Below are 22,919 nucleotides of genomic sequence, written 5' to 3' on the forward strand. Positions count from 1 at the left end.
AAAGTATTGAAACGGGTTGTAGAAATCCACTCGATTTTTGCTGGAATTAATATAAAGATAGCTTTGCAGCACCTGGAGGGTTCAAATTCAAACTTTTTGAAATATTTGGGTCCAAATACACAAATAAATGAACTAAAGACTAATAAAAATGGGTTTAGCAAAATATGACCCCTTGAACATCTTTCTACATTCATCCATTATCAAGTGAATTATCAGCATTTATTATATTATATCATTTATTATACTATTATCCTTTGCATTTTGTCAGTGAAAATCAGGTATTTTCATACATTTAATTAATTGGTCTGGGTGAGGGTGGGGTACATCCTGTTGGTAGTTCATCACAGGGCTTGGTAAATTCAGCAAATATATCAAAACAGAGAAATTTGAAGGAAACTTTACATTTTCTGCAAAATATGTCATTAATTCTGCATAACAAGCATCTACAACTATTGCCACGGGTTTTTCTAGCTGAACCAGTGTTGCAGAAGACAATGGTTTTTCAGTGCTCACTACAGAGAATATGGATGCATCCAAAAAAAAAAAAAAACATCTGATGCTGTGGAAAAACTTAAAAACTGCCTGAATATGATTGTATTGGTAGGAATTGTGGCTCAAAAGTTATTGAACATTTTAGATCAGTGAATGCTTTTGGGTCTTTGAGGGTTAATCTCGGGTTGGATCCAGGTATACTTAGAATGGTATGCAGGTTTTTTAGTGTTGCATTCGAGGCACCAGGTTCCTGAATGGTGACATCTGTGCTGTGTTAACATTAAGCCGATCCAACATCTGAAAAGATTGGATTTAGTCACATCTTCTGGACTTCACATCTCTGTACACACATTTTTTATGATGTCATGCATTTTCCCACCCTCCTCTAACAGGCTAAAGAAACCACTTCCATGTACCTTCCTTCCACTAAAATCTATCCCAGAATGCATCAGACAGGAAGCACAGTACCCCCTGGGCATATCAACAGTCTATGGCAACAAATGAAGAGGAACTTTCCACTTAACAGTTCCTGATTTACATATTACAGCACCGGTGCATGAAGTGTGTATCATTTTCTGGTTTAGTTTCTTGACACATTTAGCAAAGAACTGCCTGTTTTCTCACAGGTGGCCAGAAATAATAAAGCATTTTCCTAAAACAAGATTAATCCCAATCACTCGACTGTAAGTTCCAGTTCTTGTCAGTCTGAATCAAGATAATTCAATGACAGCAAATGGTTAAAAAGAAAAACAGGTCTACTTTCACATCTGGGGTTTTGTGAGCCTTGGCCATACTCCTTAGAAACCCTTTCCAACTCTAACAGTCAGGAACAAACAAGCACATAATGAAACTGAATGCAGTAGTGACGTTTACTCTGTAAACATTTGTCTTTTGGATTTGATTCACAAAATCATCAAGAACACAGTGAAACCCCAAAAGTTCATTTTAATCCGTCAGCAGAAATCTCAATACATGCAGTCATTGTTGGCAACACTGGCAAACATTTATTGCCAGCATTTTTTTCTCCAACAATTATCCTGGACTCAGCTGATAGAGTTTTAAAAATACATGTGAACCTGGACTGGACGGTTACGCCAAACTTTACCTCTAGGTGTTGCATTTGACTCAGAAGCCTCTCCACAGTTTGACGTAATGAGACCGTCACAGCCCAAAAATGAGCGTGAAGTGACTCCAGTCCACTTGGTGGCAGTAATGCACCTCTAGGCTGGCTTATCAACTGTCAACAAACAGCAGGCAACGTAGTTCACAATAAGCTGACTGTATGACTTTTATTTACATGTTGCCTTTTCTATATTTTACAGCTCTCCTCTTTAATCACCTTAAAATTCCATGTTGCGATGTTGGTGCCTTTTTTTTTTTTTTTTTTTACATTTGACTCCTTTCCTCATGGCCCCAAAAACACACAAAAAAAAACTTCTCTCATAAATAAGCACAACAGGCACTGGGCATGACTTCCCTTTACTGAAATGTCATGGAAGTGTCCTTCATGTTGCTGCCCTCATCTCGGCTTGGCAGTAAATTGCACATGGCTCAGCAGAAACAAGGATACTGGTCGCTGATGCAACTCATTATGTAAAAAAAAAAAAAAAACAGTACTCAATTACAAGCCACGTCTCTAATAATAGCTGGGAGTGAGGCCAATACAAAGAAATACAGGCTGGTCCTCAAAAACAGACCAAGTAAAAATAAATAAATAAATAATAATGATGAGGCTTGATTACTAGTTAGGCACTGTGTACAGTTGTGTCACTTTAATTTGAGACATTCAGCAGTATAATGTCAACATTTGCTCTAGATCATTCATCTGAACTGATACCGTTCCACTGCAGTAGCTGCAGGTGTTTGAGTAATTCAACCAATTGTCAAGAAGATAATTCATCTTCAAATCATCCAATCTCCTTCATGTTTGGTATTGGGTGCAACCTGGGAAGCTCTTGAACAAGTTCGTTGGTTGTCAACCTTGACAGTCATTTTCAAGGTCAAACCTAGGCTGACACTAGAGCTGCATAATAGATCATTTGAGCATCATCATTGCAATGTACATGTGCGCAATTGTCACATCGCAGGTCCTGCGATGTAGGAGGCAAATGAACTCAATGTGTTCTCATCTAATTTCAAGGGTACCTGACACACACTGCACGCAGCGATCCACCAATCACAATCATTCTTAATCAGTTTGCCGAAGCAGACCACGCCCCTGCACATGGAGTGAGTCACTGGTAACAACATTGAAAAATAGGACCAATGGCCTTGTAGCTTACTGGCCAAATTAAAAGCTTTGGGAAATGTATCCAGATGCCATTTACACCCAGTTATGTGTATTTATTATATTACAGAAATAACCCATGTTTTGGTCATATTCCAATCAGATCTGTAAAAAATTCAAATTCCAAGTTGATATCATTGATACTTACTAATTTATTGGATCAATCTACTTCCTGTCTCTTATAATGGGAAAAATTTTCAAAGTCACACCAAATCCAGAATCAGATTGGGATCGAAATAATTTCAATACCTTATGTTGACATCATCATAAAGAAGCTGTATACCAATTTTGAAGTCAATCGGAATTGTAGTTTCGGAGAAGAAGATGATTGAAATTTTTGTAACGGACGACAGATGATGACAGACGACGACGCCAGATGCCGCATGACGACAATAGCTTAAAGCCTGTCGGCCGGTAAGCTAATAAAAATGAGCAACGAACAAGACAAAATCACCAAAAAAAAAAAAAAAAAAGACTTGGTGCCAAAAACAAAAGCAACGTCAGTTAATCTGGAATTATTTCGGCTACAAGAAGGACGATATTGAAACACGTGTTCTGTGTCGACAGTCCCTTGCACCTGTTACCACAACGAGAGGAAACACAACTAATTTGTTTGACCATTTATGTCAGCATCACACAGCTATTATATCCTCCTGAGCATTTTTTTGTATTGCAATATATATCGCAGGGTTAAAAAAAGTCGCAATGTCAGTTTTTTCCAATGTCGTGCAGCCCTAGTTACACATCAAATTTGGACGGCAATGTTGCCCTACATTTTTTGGGTCTTTCGGGGTCAGTGCATGGCCACGGGGTTAGAGGAGAACCCAGGACAGATGAGATGAGGGGATAGTGATACTGGTAGGGGAGCAGGGACCAACAGGGGTATAGGTGCAGGGCAACCCTCATTGTCTGAGGGGTCATTACAATATTCAGTGCTGATCTTGTTTACTTTGCCAGAACCAGACATGATGACAAATGTCCGTTCAGCAGGTCTGCATAAATCAAACAGCCATAAGCTCTTACACCAGAGCAGCAAACCCAGGAACTGACCTAAATCTACATCTGGACTTTCCTTTTTTTCTTTCTTTATTTCTTTTCTGGGCTAAAGGGATACAGTATGTAAGTTCATTTGATTCTGAATGTGACCAAATGACATTAACACATTGTTGGTGGGTTGTGAAATTCACATTAAAAAAAAAAAGCTCTTGAGCAAATAACATGCTCCCACTTAATCACACACTTCAAAAGGTTTGGTAACAATATTACTGCAGATGGAAAGTATGTGACAGTTGCAAGTGCAAATGTGAAGAACCAAGTAGCACTGCATTTTTTTCCAAGTTTTAATGAGCAACTGTATTCTAATTTTAAGGCGATTGTGGGAGCTGGAAGACAGAGCTTGTGAAGTTGAGCGGACACGTATGCAGCATGGAAACTCTTCTTACTGACATGGAACTAAAGCTGCAAACTCACTAGGACAACGAAAAGCAGTATCCTCGTCTTAGGAAATACCATGTCTTGATGCTATTTAGGCTGAGACAGTTTCACAGTGATGGTTGTTTGTGTATTTTAGGTAGAACATGTGGTTTAGAAGAAACAACAGATATATCTTAGGTGCGAAGAGCGTCAGACTTTTGGTGAAGTCTTCTCAGGAAGTGCAGACTGTGAGACATGAAAGGCATTAATAATTACAGAGAAGTGTCAGCTGTGATGCCAGTGTTGTTTCTATTTAATGTGGTGGGCTTAATTCTATACCATTTGCATTTATAACCTTCATTAATGGGTTTTAATGTTTTAATGCAGTAGACATTAGAGGCATTACTAACATAGCTGTCTAATAGCTGTGTGATTTGGGTGCCTGTCTCTCTGGAAAAAGGCTTTAAATTCTATGGTATTATTTTTAGGCTTGGAAGTATACAAATTTCCCTAACAACAAGCAGAAAATGAAATGACACAAGGCTGAATGGGTATGTGGGCCAGTGGTCACAAACAGCACATGTTGCATCAGCTGCTTGGATCTGGGCTGTTGACGGGATGTGGTGAATAAGGCTTCCTGTCTGGCTCGGAGACTTCAGAATGACCACAGACATGTGTTGCTTTGTACAGTGATGTTACTCCTGTGATTTCACGTCAACCACCATGCTGCTGCCGAGACAGCCAATGGGTAAAAGGATGAGTTCATACGTAGAAAACTCAAATAGGATGAGAGGAAATGAGTATAAGGTGGTGAGCAGCGGAGGTACGTGACTCAGATCTGAATCGCTGCTCTGTCCAGACACCTGTGATGAAGTCTGATGATGTCAACCCACTGCCTCATCCCTCAAAAGCTGCTTAATATAACAGCATGGCGGGACAGATGGGATTTAATGTCCATTTATAAAACGCACCTTTTCAGATGATCAAGACAAACCGCTTCATAGATTTCTACAAGAAATACTGGCACACAAAACACGTATAATCCTTTTTATCAAGGTACAGAGATGAGATTTAAAACATTCTAACCTGCCACACCACAAAATGCTGCTGCCTCGAGGTGGCTTTAATACATTAGTGCCAAACTTAACAGGAGATAAGAAAATGGTTTGTAATCTCTCCAGTTGGTTTTATCTACATCTCGGTTGCTGACGAGTCCACCCACAGGCTGTCAGCGTATCAGAAACGGCAACAAATGACCCTGCTGGAAAAATTAACCCACTCAGACGACAGCACACATTTGTTCTCATGCAAGTCAGGGCCACTGATCCTATAGTGTTTGTTGCAGTGACTTTTAAATGTACTGGGGTTATGTTAAATTTAAGATGAAACAAGCACTGAAAGCCATTGTTGAAATTAAACCTCTGATGAAAGGTCTTTTTGTTTATAATGGGATAAGGAGATTGATTAAATAACAAACATTTAAAGCTGCAGTGCTTGGTGGTTTTTGGCATCACTGGGAAAAAGTTGCATAAGAACCTTTTAGCATATTTTAATTCAAAGGGTCTGGGTGGAGGAAAGGGTTCTAGCCACTTCTATAAGCTTTGTTTTCAGGCTGTAGAATATCTGCTAGAGCGGCACAATATATCGTTTGAGCATCGTCATCGCAATGTACGTGTGCGCAATAGTCACATCGCAGGTCCTGCAATGTAGGAGGCAAATGAACTCAACGTGTTCTCATCTAATTTCAACCTGGGTAACTGACACACACTGCGCGCAGCAATCCACCAATCACAACCGTTCTTAATCAGTTTACCGAAGCAGACCACGCCCCTGCACATGGAGTGAGTCGCTGGTAACAACATTGAAAAATGAGCAACGAACAAGTGAAAAATCACTGAAAACGAAGACTTGGTGCCAAAAAGAAAAGCAACATCAGTTATCTGGAATTATTTCAGCTACAAGAAGGATGATACTGAAACACGTACTCTGTGTCGATAATGCCTTGCAATTGTTGCCACAACGAGAGGTAACACAACTAATTTGTTTGACCATTTACACTACCAGTCAAAAGTTTGGACTCTCCTTCTCATTTAAATGATATAAGATGGACCTCAGATGGCCATCAACTGTTCAGCATCACTGGAAACTCCTTCAGGACTTTTGGAAAAAAATTCAGGTGACTATCTCATGAAGCTCTTCGAGAGAATGCCAAGAATGTGCAAAGCACTAATAAAAGCAAAATGTGTCTATTTTGAAGAATCTAAAATATCAAACATGCTTTGAGTTATGTCACACTTTTTTTAACTGCATAATTCCATATGTGTTCATCCATAGTTTTGATGCCTTCAGTGAGAATCTACAATGTAAATAGTCATGAAAATGAAGAAAAAACAAGTGAGTCCAAACTTTTGACTGGTAGTGTACATGAGCACCACACAGATACAGGGGTTGGACAAAATAATGGAAACACCTTAAAAAATCAACAAAATATAATTTAATATGGTGTAGGTCCGCCTTTTGCAGCAATTACAGCCTCAGTTCTCTGAGGTATTGAGTCATACAACTTGTGAATTGTTTCCAAAGGAATTTTAAGCCATTCTTCAGTTAGAATACCCTCCAACTCTTTTAGAGACGATGGCGGTGGAAATCGACGTCTTACTTGAATCTCTAAAACTGACCATAAATGCTCAATTAATGTTGAGGTCTGGGGACTGTGCCGGCCATACGAGATGCTCAACTTCATTAGAATGTTCCTCATGCCATTCTTTACCAATTCTAGCTGTATGGATTGGGGCATTATCATCTTGAGGTGAAGGTGTTTCCATTATTTTGTCCAACCCCTGTATTTCGTATCACAATATATATCGCAGGGTTAAAAAAAATCTCAATGTCAGTTTTTTCCAGTATCGTGCAGCCCTAATATCTACCACATGACATAGACTTGGCTGAAGTGTTTTAATGCAGGTAAGGAGGCAGGAAGGAGCTAGAATGAACAATTGCTGATCAGATTAAATTAGATGTGACTCTACAACTCTACATGGAAGCTTGGATAAACCTCAAATTAAAGACATTTAGGTTTTGATTTGGCCGAGAGAAGAGAGCTGCAGAAGATAGAGTATTTTTACTCTGATTTAGACTTCTGCTACTTAAATAGCAGTAGCCACTAAAAGTAGACCTTATTGTAACAATACATTGCTGTGTCATGTTTCTCTTATTAGTTCTTACCCCTCAGCCAACTAGTCATCAACAACAGGAGTGTTTTTATATCCTGCTGTGTCTCCCTGTACATCTATCTGTCTGTCCATCAGTGATTACTCTTTACCAAATAGATCTCCTTCAGGATTGGGATTTAGGTGCAGCTTCATAAGCTCTTGGATGAGTTCTTTGGCTTTTCAACCTTCATTTTCAAGGTCAAATCAGGGTCGACTCATCCAATTTGGACAGCAATGTTGACCTTCATTTTCAGATATTTTGCGGCTAGTGCATGGTCATGGTGGAGATAGGAGAAACTAGCACAGATGAGATGAGGGGATAGTGACACCGGTAAGGGAGCAGGGAGTAACAGGAGTATAGGTACAGAGCAGGCCTCATCATCAAAAAGGGGCTGAGGGGTCATTACAACACTCAGCGTTGGTGACTGCATTACCTCCTGTTAAAGTAAACACTGTCTGGTTTCTTGGTTTCTTTGCTGGTTGTCTGTCAGCAGGTGTACATAAAAACTACTGCAGAGATTTTCATGGGGTAAAACTATTTTTGATTCAAAGATGCATCCTAATGAGATATCAAGATCAAATCCAACTGTGAATCCATTTAATTGTCACATGTCTAATTAGTGATACACTGCTGACAGGTATGTAGTATGTTTATGTCAGTATTGAACTTGTTGAATGGTGAATTGTAATAAAATCAAAACGTAAAGTTCCATACTTCTAATTACAATAATATGAAGTCAAATTAGATGAATCCACTTTGTCAAATTCAGATCAAGGTGTGTGATGGTTCACAAAGTGAAGATGACCTTCAACATGTTGGATATAAAATGTCATCACTTTATCATTTTATCCCATTACATCAGTTAGACAATACCGGCGACAAATGTTCTTAGTAAGTGGGCCGTACATTTTTGAGTCGACTAAAAACATGATTAGTGAAGTTCACTCAAGTTCATTCAAGAATGGGATATTTTTAAGATACTGCATTTTTATCATAATGGAGAGGAACTGCAAACCTCACAGAAATGAGTGAACACATCCAAAAAGAGACAGAAGAAGGAATATTTTTTCTTTTTTTCCCTAATATTTGCCTGAATAACAGGACTGTGGGGCCTTGGTGGAGGTATGTACTCTACTGAGAGCCCTTCTAGTTTGAGGTGTGATCTGACAGAGCTCAGATATGTACTCTGAGGATGACTGGCAGCATGACATTGGCTGTTTTGTTTAAAGCAGAATAAACAGACTTAAGTATATGCCATCATAATCCATTTCTTCTGTTATTTGAATCGCACGTCACATCAGCTCACAATGTAAATGTAAGAAAATCCTTTATACTGTTATGAATTATAATGGTGTAAGTGAGCAAGAATCATGACCCCACATTAAAGACTACAGAGGATTAGTAGAAGTAATTTATAACAGAAGACAAGCTCTATAAATGTTGTGGCAGTTGTTCTACACCATGACAATGGATGGGTTAGTAAACCATATACATCAAATGTTATTAGTGAAGAGCACACTTTACTCAGTGTTTTCAGCCAACCTGCTCTAAGTGCACTAACACAATACATTATAGTTTATAGCTTTTACATTAAATTTAACTCCACCAACACCTCTATGCTAGAATGCTGCCATGATTAAAAATCAGTTATAGCTGATGTATAAATAACATTTGTCAGGTTTTATGGGATTAACTAAAATTAATGGAATTAGTGACGGAATCACTCACATTCTGACAGTTACACTTGCAGTCACACCAAACATATCTGGACAACAATCATTTTCCATCTCATTGCTCATGCTCTGGCAATCCAAATCAATTAAAAGCAATTTAATCCAGTTAAGATCTACAGTGGGCTGCGCCTAAATTGAGTATGCGGTCATTACTAGCAATTGCCTCTCTGGGTTTCCTGGAGCCCACGCTCTGTAAGCTCAGCCATGACAGCGGACCCGGCTCCATTACCTTCGAAAGAGGAAGGGAAAGTAGGATACTAATGAGATTCCCTCCTTGTGCAACACACGCTGCCAGTATGACGTTCGAGAATGATTCAGACATTTCTGTGGTCATCAGTGTGGTCGCTGCATTCATCAGTGTCCTCTATTAACTTCAATGGGATATTTTCCTGACTCTTCTCGTGCAATATAATTATCAGTGTCGTATGGGTGGAGCGGGGAGAGCTTGGCCACAAATACTGGATCTCCTGGGGACATAGTCGTATCCATGACAGAAATGGCACTTCATCTGTCTGATATATGCTAGTCTATGTGAAACTAATACCTGCCACACGACTTATGTCTTAAAACACAAACAAAACCCAACACACCTTTAGAAAACCTAGACAAAACATCATAAGACAGATTCCTACACTTTAACTTTTTACATTACTCACCTGTAGGTCAAAGAACTTGCTGTAGCGTCTGTAAATGACCTCTGTACTGCCATCACTCCAAGATACTTTGATAATGTAAACCTGGAAGATAAAAAGAAAGAAAAAAAACACTCAGAAAAGTCATGATTGTCAACCATGTGATGACACAACCACCCGACGGGAGATCATTTTTGACTCATCGTGACAGTAACGAGCGCAGGAGTCACTTCTGGTGAAAGGATCATGACTAAAGGTTGGTGGCACACTTGTCAGGCAACATGAACATGGCAGGGATATCCTATTATTTCATCTCCTAGTCCCACTTATATCACTTCCTGCCAAAGAGGAAATCATGATTTTGTGTGGTCTTATCTGTCTTTGCAAAATTGCAGCACTTATTTCAGCTTCAACCATAAAAACCAGAACATCAGCCTCTGGTGAGCTTTTATGGTTAGCTATTATACAGAATCTTAAACATAAATAATTTACGTAGGGGGAAAAAAATATGCCCCAGGCCCCCCATATAACTTTATTTTTAATGACTTTTTCTTAACAAGGCAAACCTCCTATTGTGCTGTTTACATGGCTAACAAAAATGCATATTCCCCCTATTTCTATGCAGTTGTGCATATCCTGGTAAAAATATGATTTGGTAACAGATATTCTGACATCAATACACAATCTCCATGTTCTAGTGCTTCAAACACCTTCTGAAAAAGGTCAGCATTTTGAAATTTACTCATACACAAATGCCTGCTGGTATCCCCTTTCATAATGTTTAACGATAGGTTAGGTGTGTTTCTCCTGGGGATGAAAAATGTGGGCTTTTTGTTTTGAAGGGTGCGTCTTTACCAGAGGGGATCTTTGTCTTGACCCCAATGAGAGTAAACAGGGGCCACGTGGTGCAACCTGTGATGACATCCACAAATGAGTGCAATACCTGAATGCACTAAAGAATCCTCATGAAAATCAGAATAATCCTGCATATCCCAGGATATACCTCAATCAGAAAATGCTCCATTCAGACAAAGGCCCAATTCAGGGTATCCAAATCTTGTTTACGTCACATCTGGCATATTCAGGATATTGACAAATTTGGAATAATAGTGTAATATTAGGGTATGTGTAAAAGTACTCAGTGTACAGACTGTAGCATCAATGACAGTCATTCACTTAGAAATGGCTGACATGACATCAACTAACAACCAGCTCATAGCACAAAACCTATGCAAGCATAGAAGCATGAAATCTGACATTCTGACAGAACTTAGCACACCCGACATTTTGACAGGGAACAAATTAACACAGCTGTTGCCATAACATTCTGACGACTGACAGGAGAAGTGGTAATAATATTAATTATTTTATTACAATGGAACCTTTGACTGGGTTGGATACATTCAGCATCAAGTGAACATTTAGTCCTTGAAGCCGATGCGTTGGAAGCAGCAAAATAAGAAACAAAAAGAACTCTGTCACTTTGACCAGGTCCGTATTGTATCAGCGACTGGGTCAGAGCATCTCCACAAATACAGGTCCTGTTGGGTGTTCCTGGTCTGCAGTGGTTTAATACCAACCAAAAATGGACCAAGGAAGGACATCACAATCTCAGGCCAACTGATCATCTGTGGAAGGTGTTGGACAATTAAGTCTGATCCAAGCAGGTCCACCTTTTTTACTTCCAGGACTTGCTGTTAACATGTTGGTCCAGATACCACAGCACACTTTCACAGGTCTGACAGAGTCTGGGCCTTGGGTCAGAGCTGTTTTTGTGGAAAAATGGAAACCCTACACATTTAAACAGGTGGTAATCATGTTCTGCTCCCATAAATGCTGGATTGGTTGAGATGTTGTTGTTCTTTACACCACTTTTGGTACTTCCTAACCACTTTACATCAGGAATGTCAAACAAGATCTGGAGATGCTCTGACCTAGTGATTTTATCATCATAATTTCTCCCTTGTGAAAATTGCTCAGATCCCTACAGGTACTCATTTTGCCATTTCTAACGTATCAACATTGAGGGCTAAATGTTCACTTTCTGCTTAATATTTCCCACCCACTAACAGGTCCCATTGTAATGACATCAGCAAAATTAAAACCACTTTGCCTGTCAGTGTCATAATGTCACATGGCTAACCAGTGTATAAAGTAGTCTAAATGCACAATTCAATGAAATGTAGAACACAGAGTTAAAGGTTTAGATATTTTAATGTGGGAATGCCTCACGTTTGCAACTTTTGCATATGAAACCATAAACTCAGTCATTCTGAGATCATTCACAGCAACAACCAACCAAAGGCATCTACTCCAATCATCACAGTCTGGAGGTTAACCCAAACAAACACACTCCTTAATTTTCCTCCCAGTAGAAAAAAGAAGAAGAGAGAGGAGGCAGGGAGGTGACTGGAAACTCCCTGGTGGATCGCTGGGTCTGGCTGAAAGCTCCTGGCCTCGCTCCCAGACCTTCTCTAGGCTCACACTCATCTAAGGGCCAAAAAGTCACATATGGGCACCACTGCAGGAGACTTGTAGGCCAGTGGGGAAGCATTCTCTTTTGTTACATAAAGAGAGTTACATTTCAAAGCCTTATATGACAAATATGAAACAATATATTCCCGCAGAAATCAAAGATGGTGTTTACTATCCTGAAACCACTGTGTCCACTTACACTGACAGAGGCTCACACAATGAGATAAGCACAAAGATCCAATTTGCGTCTGGGCAGTGACTACATTAAATCCTCCATAGTCTGTGAAAATAATTGAGAAAAATAACCTCTCTACACACATAACGCATAATTATGGAATTCCAAGTAAGTAAAGTGAAGCTATAACTTTAACAATAATGACACTCTGGGAAATGAAACTCCATTACTAGAAGTGAAGTGCTCTCAATTTTTCAGTCCTTTCCTAATCTTTCATGGTCCGACTCAGACAAAGATGAAACTTAAGCTGCTTTTTGTATTCTGAACCACACCTCAGGTTTGTCAAAGCTTTAGGGATTGAAGTCTGTGTTTGTGCATAAAGGAGTAAAAGGCCAAAAAAGAGCAACATTGGCTACATCGGAGAGCAAAAGAGACAGATGGAAGAGACACAGGGACCACAAGAACTCTATGTCCTTGACCAGTAACATTCACAGCGGTAAAATGTGTTGATCCCTCGACCCGGGTGTCACTTTCACACATGCACAGATGCAAACCAACACAGGATCCCACGCACATGTACACGGAACAAACACGGATACCTGCTGATCTCTTGGCATTGACACTTATTGGCCCTCGAGATCAGATGATGTCATACAGCACAGCGGCCTGCATGGTTACGATCTGACTTCAGGCACTTACACAGAATAGACTGACCCACATTAGTCTCCCATTACTCACTTTCAGACAGTGATGATACAAGTCTGATTGTTTATGAACCACAGAAATACTTGAAATGGGTCTTTGTCATTTGGACATTCTTGTCTCCCACACAAGCTTTGGAATATCAGTGGGGTGGGTTTCTTTTCCAGTCCCCCGTGGAGTAATATGGTAATACAAAACAGACACGCTCAAGTAATGAATGCAACATGATGGAAACCAAATAATAACAGCATCACCCGACATCCACCCGAGGGATGTTACCACTTTTATTTAGATCCCCCTATTATGGATGCCTCCAGGTATACTAGTGGGAGTAAACTGAAGAGCATTAAAGCGTGACAAAGCCAGGATGTTCAATTTATTCTCCAGCCTTGACCCTTTGAGGGATTCACCTGGACAGCCTATTATTAGAAAAAAAATAAGACAATCTTCAGGAAGTGGCAGTGGAGAAAACACATTTACAGACATTTAACTCCATGAACCTCCATACACGAGCGCCCCAAACACCTACATTTCACTTCTGGAATCACACAAAGCTCATACATTCGCATTCATACATGTGACCAGAGCAGATGTCGAAGGGATGGGTCATGGGTCACATGGATCACATCAGTTTGACTGCATTGTAATGACATGGTATAACAAGAGTGATGACCTTTGCCCTTTAAAGACAAAAATGTTAAGTGTCTACATAAAAAAAAAATTTAAAATAAATAAATCAGACCCAAGTGGAGCAACAATATTGTCTGAATTCATATTCAGCTTGAATACCTGGAGGTTACTGTTAAATAGGGTCAAACTTCAGTTTTACTTGATTTTTCTTGACTGAGATTTACTTTCATTTTGCAGATTATGTAGTCATAACGGTGATAATAATGTTAAATCTATAATAAGTGATGTTGTGGTAAAATAAAGCCGGATTCTGGTAGGGGTTTTTTCCGTGTCGGCTGCTTTGGTAAACTGTAATCTGACACTCTCTTTGTTTTTACTTTACCCTACAGGAAAAAGGCCGAAAAGTGCCGAAAAACGCCGAAGCGGTGCCGAGTTCAGGCAGCGAAAATCACAATAGTTCTGACCGTAAAATGAATCTTACGTAGTGTTTGTTGGGATTCCTTCGCTTCTGGACATCTTGCACTGTTACTTCTTGCACTGTGCGCCGTGGCATGATGTCCTCCTGTTCTGCTGTTCTGCTACGTCTCCTGGTTGTGAAGAAAACTACTGGGACCAGTCAAAACCCGGCTCTCAAACTTTGCACTGTCGCGACGCCGCTCGGTCCTCGCGCCGCTCCGCTCGCTCCTCGGACCTTCGGACGGCAACAGATGCAGTTTTACGGTAAAGCGTCTCACAGTCCCCCCACCGACATTCAGCCGCAGTGAAGCCTGAAGTTAGCAGCCGCTCGGTCCTTCCTTTGCTCTTTCCTCTTTCCTCGCCCCCCTCCCGTCCTCTTCTTCTTCTTCTTTCGCCTTCTTGTTCCGTCCCGCTGACGGCTCCGACCAAACTCCCAGCCTATCCCAGCTCGCCTACTCCCATCTGAGGGACTGGGACGCTCCACTCGGCTCCACGGACCACCCTCTAGCGTCACGGACACACACACGGGCTGCAGGATCACTTAAGGCACAGGTGTCAAACATGCGGCCCGGGGGCCAAATCCGGCCCGCCAAAGGGTCCAATTCGGCCCGCGGGATGAATTAGTGAAATACAAAAATCACACTGAAGAGATTAACGATCGAGGATATCAAAATAAACTTAGTTAAATTCCATCTAAAGTGGGTCAGACCAATAAAATACTATCATAATAAAGTAGGAATAATGAAAACCACATATTTTTCTCTTTGTTTTAGTGTAAAAAAAGTAAAATTACACAAAAATGTCAACATTTACAGACTAGCCTTTTACAAAAAATGTGAAAAACCTGAACAAATATGAACAACCTGAAATGTCTTAAGAGTAATTTTACCAATATTCTGTCTGTTATTAAATGTTTTGTGCATTTGTAGATCCACTGTGATCTGTATGTTGTAATGAACATGTAAAAATGAGAATCTTAGGCCAAATAATGGCATAAATTGTTAAAATTGCACTTTTTTTCTTTAAAAATTTCATTTTGGTCATAGTTCATGTTTTTCCATTCATTCATTCATTTTCTGAACCCGCTTTATTAGGGATGGGAATCATTAACAATTCCGATTCCATTATCGATATTGCTTATCGATCCGATTCCTAATCGATTCTCTTATCGATTCTCATTGGGTGAGGGAATAAAAGAGTACATACAGGTGTGTTTGCATTAACTGTCTTTTATATTTCCATCTCTGCACAGAAAATATAACATATACAGTATGTATAAATAATAATAACAGATGATGCTGGGCCCGGTTCGGGGGGGCGTACAGTGAAAGTGAAACTAAAGACGCTTTACTGATTCTTCTATTGCCGCATTTCTACTACGTGGAACCGGTTCGACTCGGCTCGGCTTGTCTCCTGTTGTTGTGCACCTCATTTCTTTTACCTTCTTACCTTCGGAAACTTGTATTTGAGGAGTTATGACGTTTGTTGCCCGCACCGGAACCGGCCCGGCATTCACTCTGCCGCTACATTCACAAGCACCACTGAGTATCAAATACGTGACATTCCTGTAAATGATTCACATGCTGTGGACAAATGTTTGAGGATATTGGAGGGATTCCACCCTGTTGAAGACATGGAAGCTTTGACAATATTCCAAATGGACCTGGTGTTATCTTTTTAGACAGTTCCTGCCTCAACGCCATGTTGGCTACGTTCTGACCAAAACAATGCAGCGTACTTGTGACGTCATCACGCATGCACAACGAAGGCGGAATTGATAAGCAGAATCGTTAAGCAGGCAGGCAAACGATTCCAAGGAATCGAGCTACTGGGAACCGGTTCTCAAAAAGAACCGGTTCTCAATTCCCGTCCCTATGCTTTATCCTCACTAGGGTCACAGGGGTCGCTTGGAACCTATCCCAGCTACATAGGGGCGAAGGCAGGGTACACCCTGGACGAGTCACCAGTTCATCGCAGGGCTAACATGTTTTTCTGTTTTTTTTTAAAAAGATAGTTTGTAGTTGTAGAAATTTGGATAATATAATCTTACTTTATTCACTCTAAAACGTAGTAAAGTAAGAGTAAAACATAGAAATTAGACATACAAATTTTGGAATTGATATTATTTATGTATTATCATGTTATTATTTTAATGAGCCAGCCCACTGCAGATCATATTGGGCTTTATGTGGCTCCTGAACTAACATGAGTTTGACACCCCTGACTTAAGGGTTCACATCCTGTCTGTTTAAAGCTGTATCACTGGGTTGGGCACTTAGAGTGAGATTTAGGCAAATCACACACTTTTTTTTTTTTAGTGTGGAACTAATCCAACATTTACTGAATGAGAAAAAGGAGAATAACACAAGAAACTACAATCTATGAATATACAGACAGAGGATTGGAATCTGAAATGCATTAAAGTTTAAGGCAGGGGTGTCCAGTAAAATAATAACAGAAGAATATGTAAATATATAAATAATATCAATTCCAAAATTTGTATGTCTAACTTCTATGTTTTAGAGCGGAAAAAAGTAAAATTATATGATCAAAATGTTTTACATCTACAGACTGTCCTTTATAGAAATGTGAAAAACATGAACCATGAACAAAATTAAATTAAGAAAAAAAAAAAGTGCAATTTTAACAATTCATGTCATTATTTTGCCTCAGCTTCTCATTTTCACATGTTCATTACAACGTACAGATCCCAGTGGATCTACAAATACACAAAACATATAATAACAGACAGAATATTAGTGCAATTACACTGAATTCACTTAAGACATTGTTCTTATTTGTTCTGGTTATTCACATTTTTTGTAAAAGGCTAGTCTGTAAATGTAAAAGTTTTTTGTGTAATTTTACTTTTATTTATTTTTTTACAATAAAAAAAGGAGACAATTTTGTGGTTTTCATTATTTATAGTTTATTATGATAGTATTTTACTGGTCTGACCCATTTTAGATCGAATTGACTTAAAATTATTTTAACATCCTTGATTGTTAATATCTTCAGTGTAATTGTTGCATTTCACTAATTCATTCCAGGGGCCAGATTGGCCCCTCGGCTGCATGTTTGACACCTGTGGTTTAAGGTAACGTTCAACCTATGTTCCCATAAGAGTAGATTTCGGGGGGGGGGGGGGGTATGTCCATTTATACCAGCCAATAATAATGAAAGAAGCAGAGGTGGGGTTTTTTAGCCCTGTGAATGAATTATGAGCTCATACAATCCAACACAGATCCTTTAACAAACACTTCAATTTATTCAGGTTTTAGTTTTAAGTCAGCTTCAGTATTCCCGAAGTTATTCAAAAAAGCTCTTGGACACTTCATGCATTTGTGATATATTGAATTAAGAATCACTCTTAAGTCACTGAACCAAGTATTGTTCCATTCTCCAAACCCACATGCTCCCTTCTGCATGCACACTGTTCCATCAAGGTCAAAACTGGATGTTTCAGCAGGATTATAAAACACTTCCATAGCATGACATATTGAAACTGTCAAGAATGTTGTTATTTTTTCTTGTTAACAATAAACAAACAAAAATTGCATTTGTTTGTGTCTGTCTGATGCAGCCACACCTGTTGAAACACAAAACAGATTTTTCTAAGTATTTCATGATAATCTTTGATATTGTGGAAAACTTTCAGGGTCATCAAAAGCTTTTTTCCACTTCTGTGGGTGTGTGTGATATGTATTCAGTGTGCAGGAAGCAGAGGCAGACACTGGTCTTCATTTTTTTCCCAGTGTAAATTAATTATGTCACGATGAGAAAAAAATAATAACATTATTCTTTGATTAACATTTGGGTCTTAGGGAAGAAATCAAATTCATATTTCTTTAATGAAAACACTTGAAAATAATGGTAACTGAATTATCATGAATTCATGCATGAAAAAAAATCATGCATGTAGTTCATCATGAATCATCAGTGATGTACATAAAGAAATGGTGAGTCATGCATAAACTGATGCATGAATTCATGATAATTCACATACCATTATTATCCATTATTATAAAATGTTATGTTTTTTAAGTTTTGAGCTGAAAAAGTTTTGAATTTATTCACATAAATACATAAATTCCAGTATAAACTAAGGTACTGAATGCTTTTGTCCATGTGGTGTATGTTTTGAAGTATCTACGACACTGAGGTCAAAGGGAGGATCCGTTCCTAACTGCAGCTGCAGGATACTCTGATGTCTGGGTGTGAGTGTTAGTCATGAGATGAATAAGTGGTGATGGAGTAACAGGAAAACTGCTCTATAATAATTAAAAAAAAAAAAAAAAAGTACTTAAGCTCAAATTCAGATACTTGTGCTTTACTTGAGTATTTCTATTTTGTGCTGATGTGTTCTTTGACTACACTCTATCTCAGAAGCCAATGTTAAACCTTTTTTCTTCTTACTTTTTTAACACTACATTTTAGTCAGTTTTCAGATTAAAAGTCATAATCCCTTCTCAGTTCAATGTTTCCATGTCATTTCAATTGCATTTTGTTGGCACTTTGTTCTTTTTGGTTCAGTGTGCAATTTGCAAATTTTGATGTTTTTTTTCTTAACCCTTAAAGATCTAGAACAATTTTTGTGGTGACTTACATGTGCATTTTTTCTCTCCATCTAAAGTTTGTTAAGTGATTTATCGCCACTTACTATAATATCACCCTCTGTACCTTGCATTTTTTCAGTGAATATAGGTGGGTTTCTGCATATTTAATTTACAAATTGTGTAGATGTTCATAAAAAGTCAGAGTAAATCCTAAGGTTATTATATGAGATCAGAGAAAACAGAGTAAATTGTGAGTTTTTCAAAATATATACTATCTGAACATAAAAACAAGTGTCTACAACCAGTCATTTGTTCATTCATTAAACTACAGGTGTTCTACTATTGAATCAAGCGTTACAGAAAATGTCAGTGTTGTCAAATTCACTGTAGATTCTCTGAACATGCAAATGGGAAACCTGACAAACTGTTGAACAGTTACTAAACATAATATATAAATGGATGCTTTTGGCTGCTGTTTAGGTCTTTGAGGTTTAAAATGCACAAAGGTCAGGTTTGAACCATAACATTTTCATTGCAAAATAGCTCCATCTTGTGGAGTGTTGTACTCATTACATTAAGGTTATATTTACAGCAGTCCTTCCCTTTTCCCCCCACCCAACATATTTAACTTTTAACATCCCATAATTCATTTCTAACTGGGTTTTATTTTAACTAAAAGCAGAAATGAAAGTCACATTGTATTGAACATCTGACAAATGCACAGACATTACGTAAAAGGTCATATGAGTCAGTGTTGAGGGATGGAATGGGGGTTTTTCAAAGAAGGAGGAAAAGGTTGTAATATCATAATTATAGACATGTTTTTCCAGTAATCTTAAAAAAGCCTCCCCCCCCCTTTTTCCACTTAAAAAAGCAATAATTAATACAACATTCATATGAAAAGTGATGTTTGTGTGAATAGTACAAACAATACCTATAATAAAATGAGAAAACAAACATATACATTGAAACTAAAGAAACACAGTAACCCAGACTAATGAAACTTAAAAACAAAAATCAAACAAATGTGTCACAGACCTCAAATTATAGCTTGGATTACCTTTGAATCATACTCTAAACAAATTGTTCAAATGAAAATATGAATTGTTTGGGATCAGTGATGGTACAGATTAGAGAAAAAGGGTCGTTTCAACAGGTCATATGAAGGGTGAGGGGTCGGTGCCGTCACACATTTGCAGCTTCAGGTGTGAAGTGATGCCGGACAAACGGTCTTGTAGTGGCAGCAGGTAGCCCAAAGCTTCGCCTTTAGTAACAGGACCCATGTAGCGGTAAGGACGGATGTTGAAAATCTGCACACAGTGAACTGGACACAAAAAAAAACAAAATACCAGAAGGGATCATTAAAATCATTATGCTGCCTTCAAAATTTCATCTCCTTCCTGCCTTGTGAAAAATACTCATCTCCACATGCGGTGATGTGTTGAGTATTTGTGATAAATTAAAGAATTCATTTTTAATAATGTGTAAAGCTGAACCGTCTGATGGACCACATGTCACTTCCAATTGGGTTCAGGGAAACAAATAGATTTAACCAAAAGCAGAAATGAAACAAATGCAAACACATTACGCAAATGGTCATGAGTCTATGTCGAGGAGTGAAACGTGTATTTTCTAAAAGTAGAAGACTGGAAGCTTGTAATTCCAGAGTTATAGATAGGATTAGGATAATACAGGGTGTCCATAAAGTCTCTTTATAATTTAACACATTTATTACAAAAACAAATGAATACACAAATCTGTGGAAATTATTACAAAATGAAAAGTAGATGTGGGTGCTTCTATTAGACTGGTCCCTAAAAGCAGGACAGAGGGGCTAAAATTCAAACCAGATGTAGACTGATGTTATGAAGCAAGTTCGGAAGCACTTTGGGTCTGTTTTAAAAGTAAATATTTACTGAGATAAAAGAGAAACTATTTTTCAGATAAAACACATTTTTATTTGACGTGCACATACAAAAATCTGCATGTAACACGGTAAAAAGGACAGCAAAATTGTGCACTACTATTTTTACCTCCGCCAAGGAGCGGCGGAGGTTATGTTTTCACCGGGGTTTGTCAGTCTGTCTGTCTGTTAGCAAGATAACTCAAATGCCAAATGTATCATATTTGGTACATGAGTTTTGAAGCCCTCTGCATGATAAGTGTGGTATTTTTTTCTTAAAAAACCTGATGTATACAATTAGATACATGCAATACACAGATAATCCACCAGGGGGGAGGAATTCATTCACCAGAGGCCTTTCCAGTGACACTACAAGGCTGTCATTAATGAGGAAGGAGGCAGAACTTTGCCAATTTTGAAAATGAATGACCAATTTGTTAGACATGTTTGAGTTATATTATGTTTCTGTTTGTTCAAAAATAATAATATTTGAGCATTGAGACCTGATGTATCAAATATGATACTAAAACGAAACTCATACATGGAAATTGATATTTGAAAATATATTTTTTTGGTTGTTCAGAAGGACCAATAAAGGCTCCAGTTTCAAAGAACTGGGTTTTCTATCAGTGACTTAATGGTTCAGGCTTTACAGGGTTAAATGGGCAGGCTCCACATGTAATGCGAGTGGACACGATAGGTTGCGCACGAAACCTCAAATGAGACTGCTAATTCATGAAAAACCCACATGTCTGGGTTAGAAAAACCACTAGGATCGACAAATTTAACATAGTGTCTTTATTTATAGCGCGATATAAGACCATTTACAGCTATGTGGTCCAGATCAAATACACTGACACCTAGGTAGCTTTTCATGTCCCAGTTTTGGTTCTATTTTTGGCCCTAATATTTTATTACAAATAAAACATTTTGGGATGGCTCTGAGTATGATTTTTTTTAAAAGAGCATAATTTTTTGCATTTATCTGAGGTCATCATTAGGTAAATCCTGGGAGGAAATATGTCTAAATTGTATTTCATACTTTTATTATTGGGTCTAAAAAAGCTGGCAAAGTACCAGATATCAAAATAAACTCAGTTTCATGGAAAGACCCATACTGAAAGTTTTATTTTGCCTCATTTAATTCAACACTACTGTATATGGACACCATTAGTATCATAACCTCAACAATGGTGTCAATGACATCAGTGATCTTTTACTTCAGGTCGTTGATATCCTGTATCTTTGTTTGATACACGATATCTTTAACATAACCCCACTGAAAGAAATCCAGTGGAGTGATATCTGGTGAACGAGGAGGCCAGGGGATTGGACCGTCCCTTCCAATCCACCGGTCTGGAAATGTTTCATTTAGAGCCCACCAACATGCAGTCCCCAATGTGGTGGTGCACCATCTACTGGAAAATGATGGTTAGTTGAAGGTCATCCAGTTGTGGTGACACATATTCAGACAAAAGGTCAAGGAAAACATTTGCAGTAATTGAAGACAAATGGCTCAATGATTCGACTGGACATGATCCCACAATGTGATTAAAAACTTTGAAAACCACTGAGAACATAGAACGAATCTGATGAACATGTCTCATCAATTGCTTTTGTAATAAATCTTTTAAATTGTAAAGGGACTTTGTGGACGCCCTGTACAATTATAACAGAACAAGTGTAAATGAAGGGCATATATGAACTTCTTGTGAATGGGAATTTGTTCTGGTTTCTGTGTTAAACATGTTGCGTGGTTGTACGTTTTGTTTAAACATGAAAGGGGTCACATTCAGAATGTTAATCACATTTCCTGCATTCTTGTGAACTTTATTAACTAATTCATGCTTTCAGTTTATGATGCAAATGTCTAGATTTATGAAAAAGGAATACACAGTCACAGGTACCAGGTGACAGTGCTTTCAGTTATTCTCTATGACATTAAAATATTCACTTTTGTGTATCCTCATGGCCCTAACAATATCTAAAGCCCAGCTACAAAATGAATCTGACATAGTTGGACATGGATTTGATATCTCCCACGGTGGTGGTTGGCACTAAAACACAATGTTCACTAATACAAGTTCAATTTATGATGTTCACCAGTGTAATCCAGTTACTTTCACACTGTGTTATTGTAGATCACACATCTGAAGTACTTATCACATGTCAGTCACTGCAGGTGTGTGTGTGTGTCTCATGCTTTCAGCAAAACTATCATTATTTTCATCCCTTTTTCACCTCAGCGGCTG

At 38.5% G+C, this 22,919-nt stretch overlaps 2 protein-coding genes across 5 annotated transcripts in view; both read right to left on the reverse strand.

Moving 5' to 3' along the window:
• The window catches only part of sh3pxd2b (SH3 and PX domains 2B), a 93,554-nt gene extending 78,875 nt beyond the window's left edge, over positions 1 to 14,679 (reverse strand). For 2 of the 4 annotated variants that reach the window (XM_030154659.1, XM_030154658.1), the window contains exons 1-2: positions 14,234 to 14,679; positions 9,795 to 9,875 (exon numbers count right to left, since the gene is read on the reverse strand). In XM_030154659.1, the coding sequence (XP_030010519.1) occupies positions 9,795 to 9,875; positions 14,234 to 14,305 (153 nt within the window). In that variant the 5' untranslated portion in view covers positions 14,306 to 14,679. The remainder of the gene's footprint in view (positions 1 to 9,794; positions 9,876 to 14,233) is intronic. The other 2 variants (XM_030154661.1, XM_030154660.1) reach the window with 1 other exon arrangement.
• Positions 14,680 to 17,411: 2,732 nt separating this feature from the next.
• The window catches only part of LOC115433264 (leukocyte cell-derived chemotaxin-2), a 34,860-nt gene continuing 29,352 nt past the window's right edge, over positions 17,412 to 22,919 (reverse strand). The window contains exon 6 of the mRNA XM_030154577.1: positions 17,412 to 20,088. Within this exon, the coding sequence (XP_030010437.1) occupies positions 19,922 to 20,088 (167 nt within the window). The 3' untranslated portion in view covers positions 17,412 to 19,921. The remainder of the gene's footprint in view (positions 20,089 to 22,919) is intronic.

This window comes from Sphaeramia orbicularis, chromosome 14 (assembly GCF_902148855.1).
Source record: "Sphaeramia orbicularis chromosome 14, fSphaOr1.1, whole genome shotgun sequence".
Classification (NCBI taxonomy): domain Eukaryota; kingdom Metazoa; phylum Chordata; class Actinopteri; order Kurtiformes; family Apogonidae; genus Sphaeramia; species Sphaeramia orbicularis.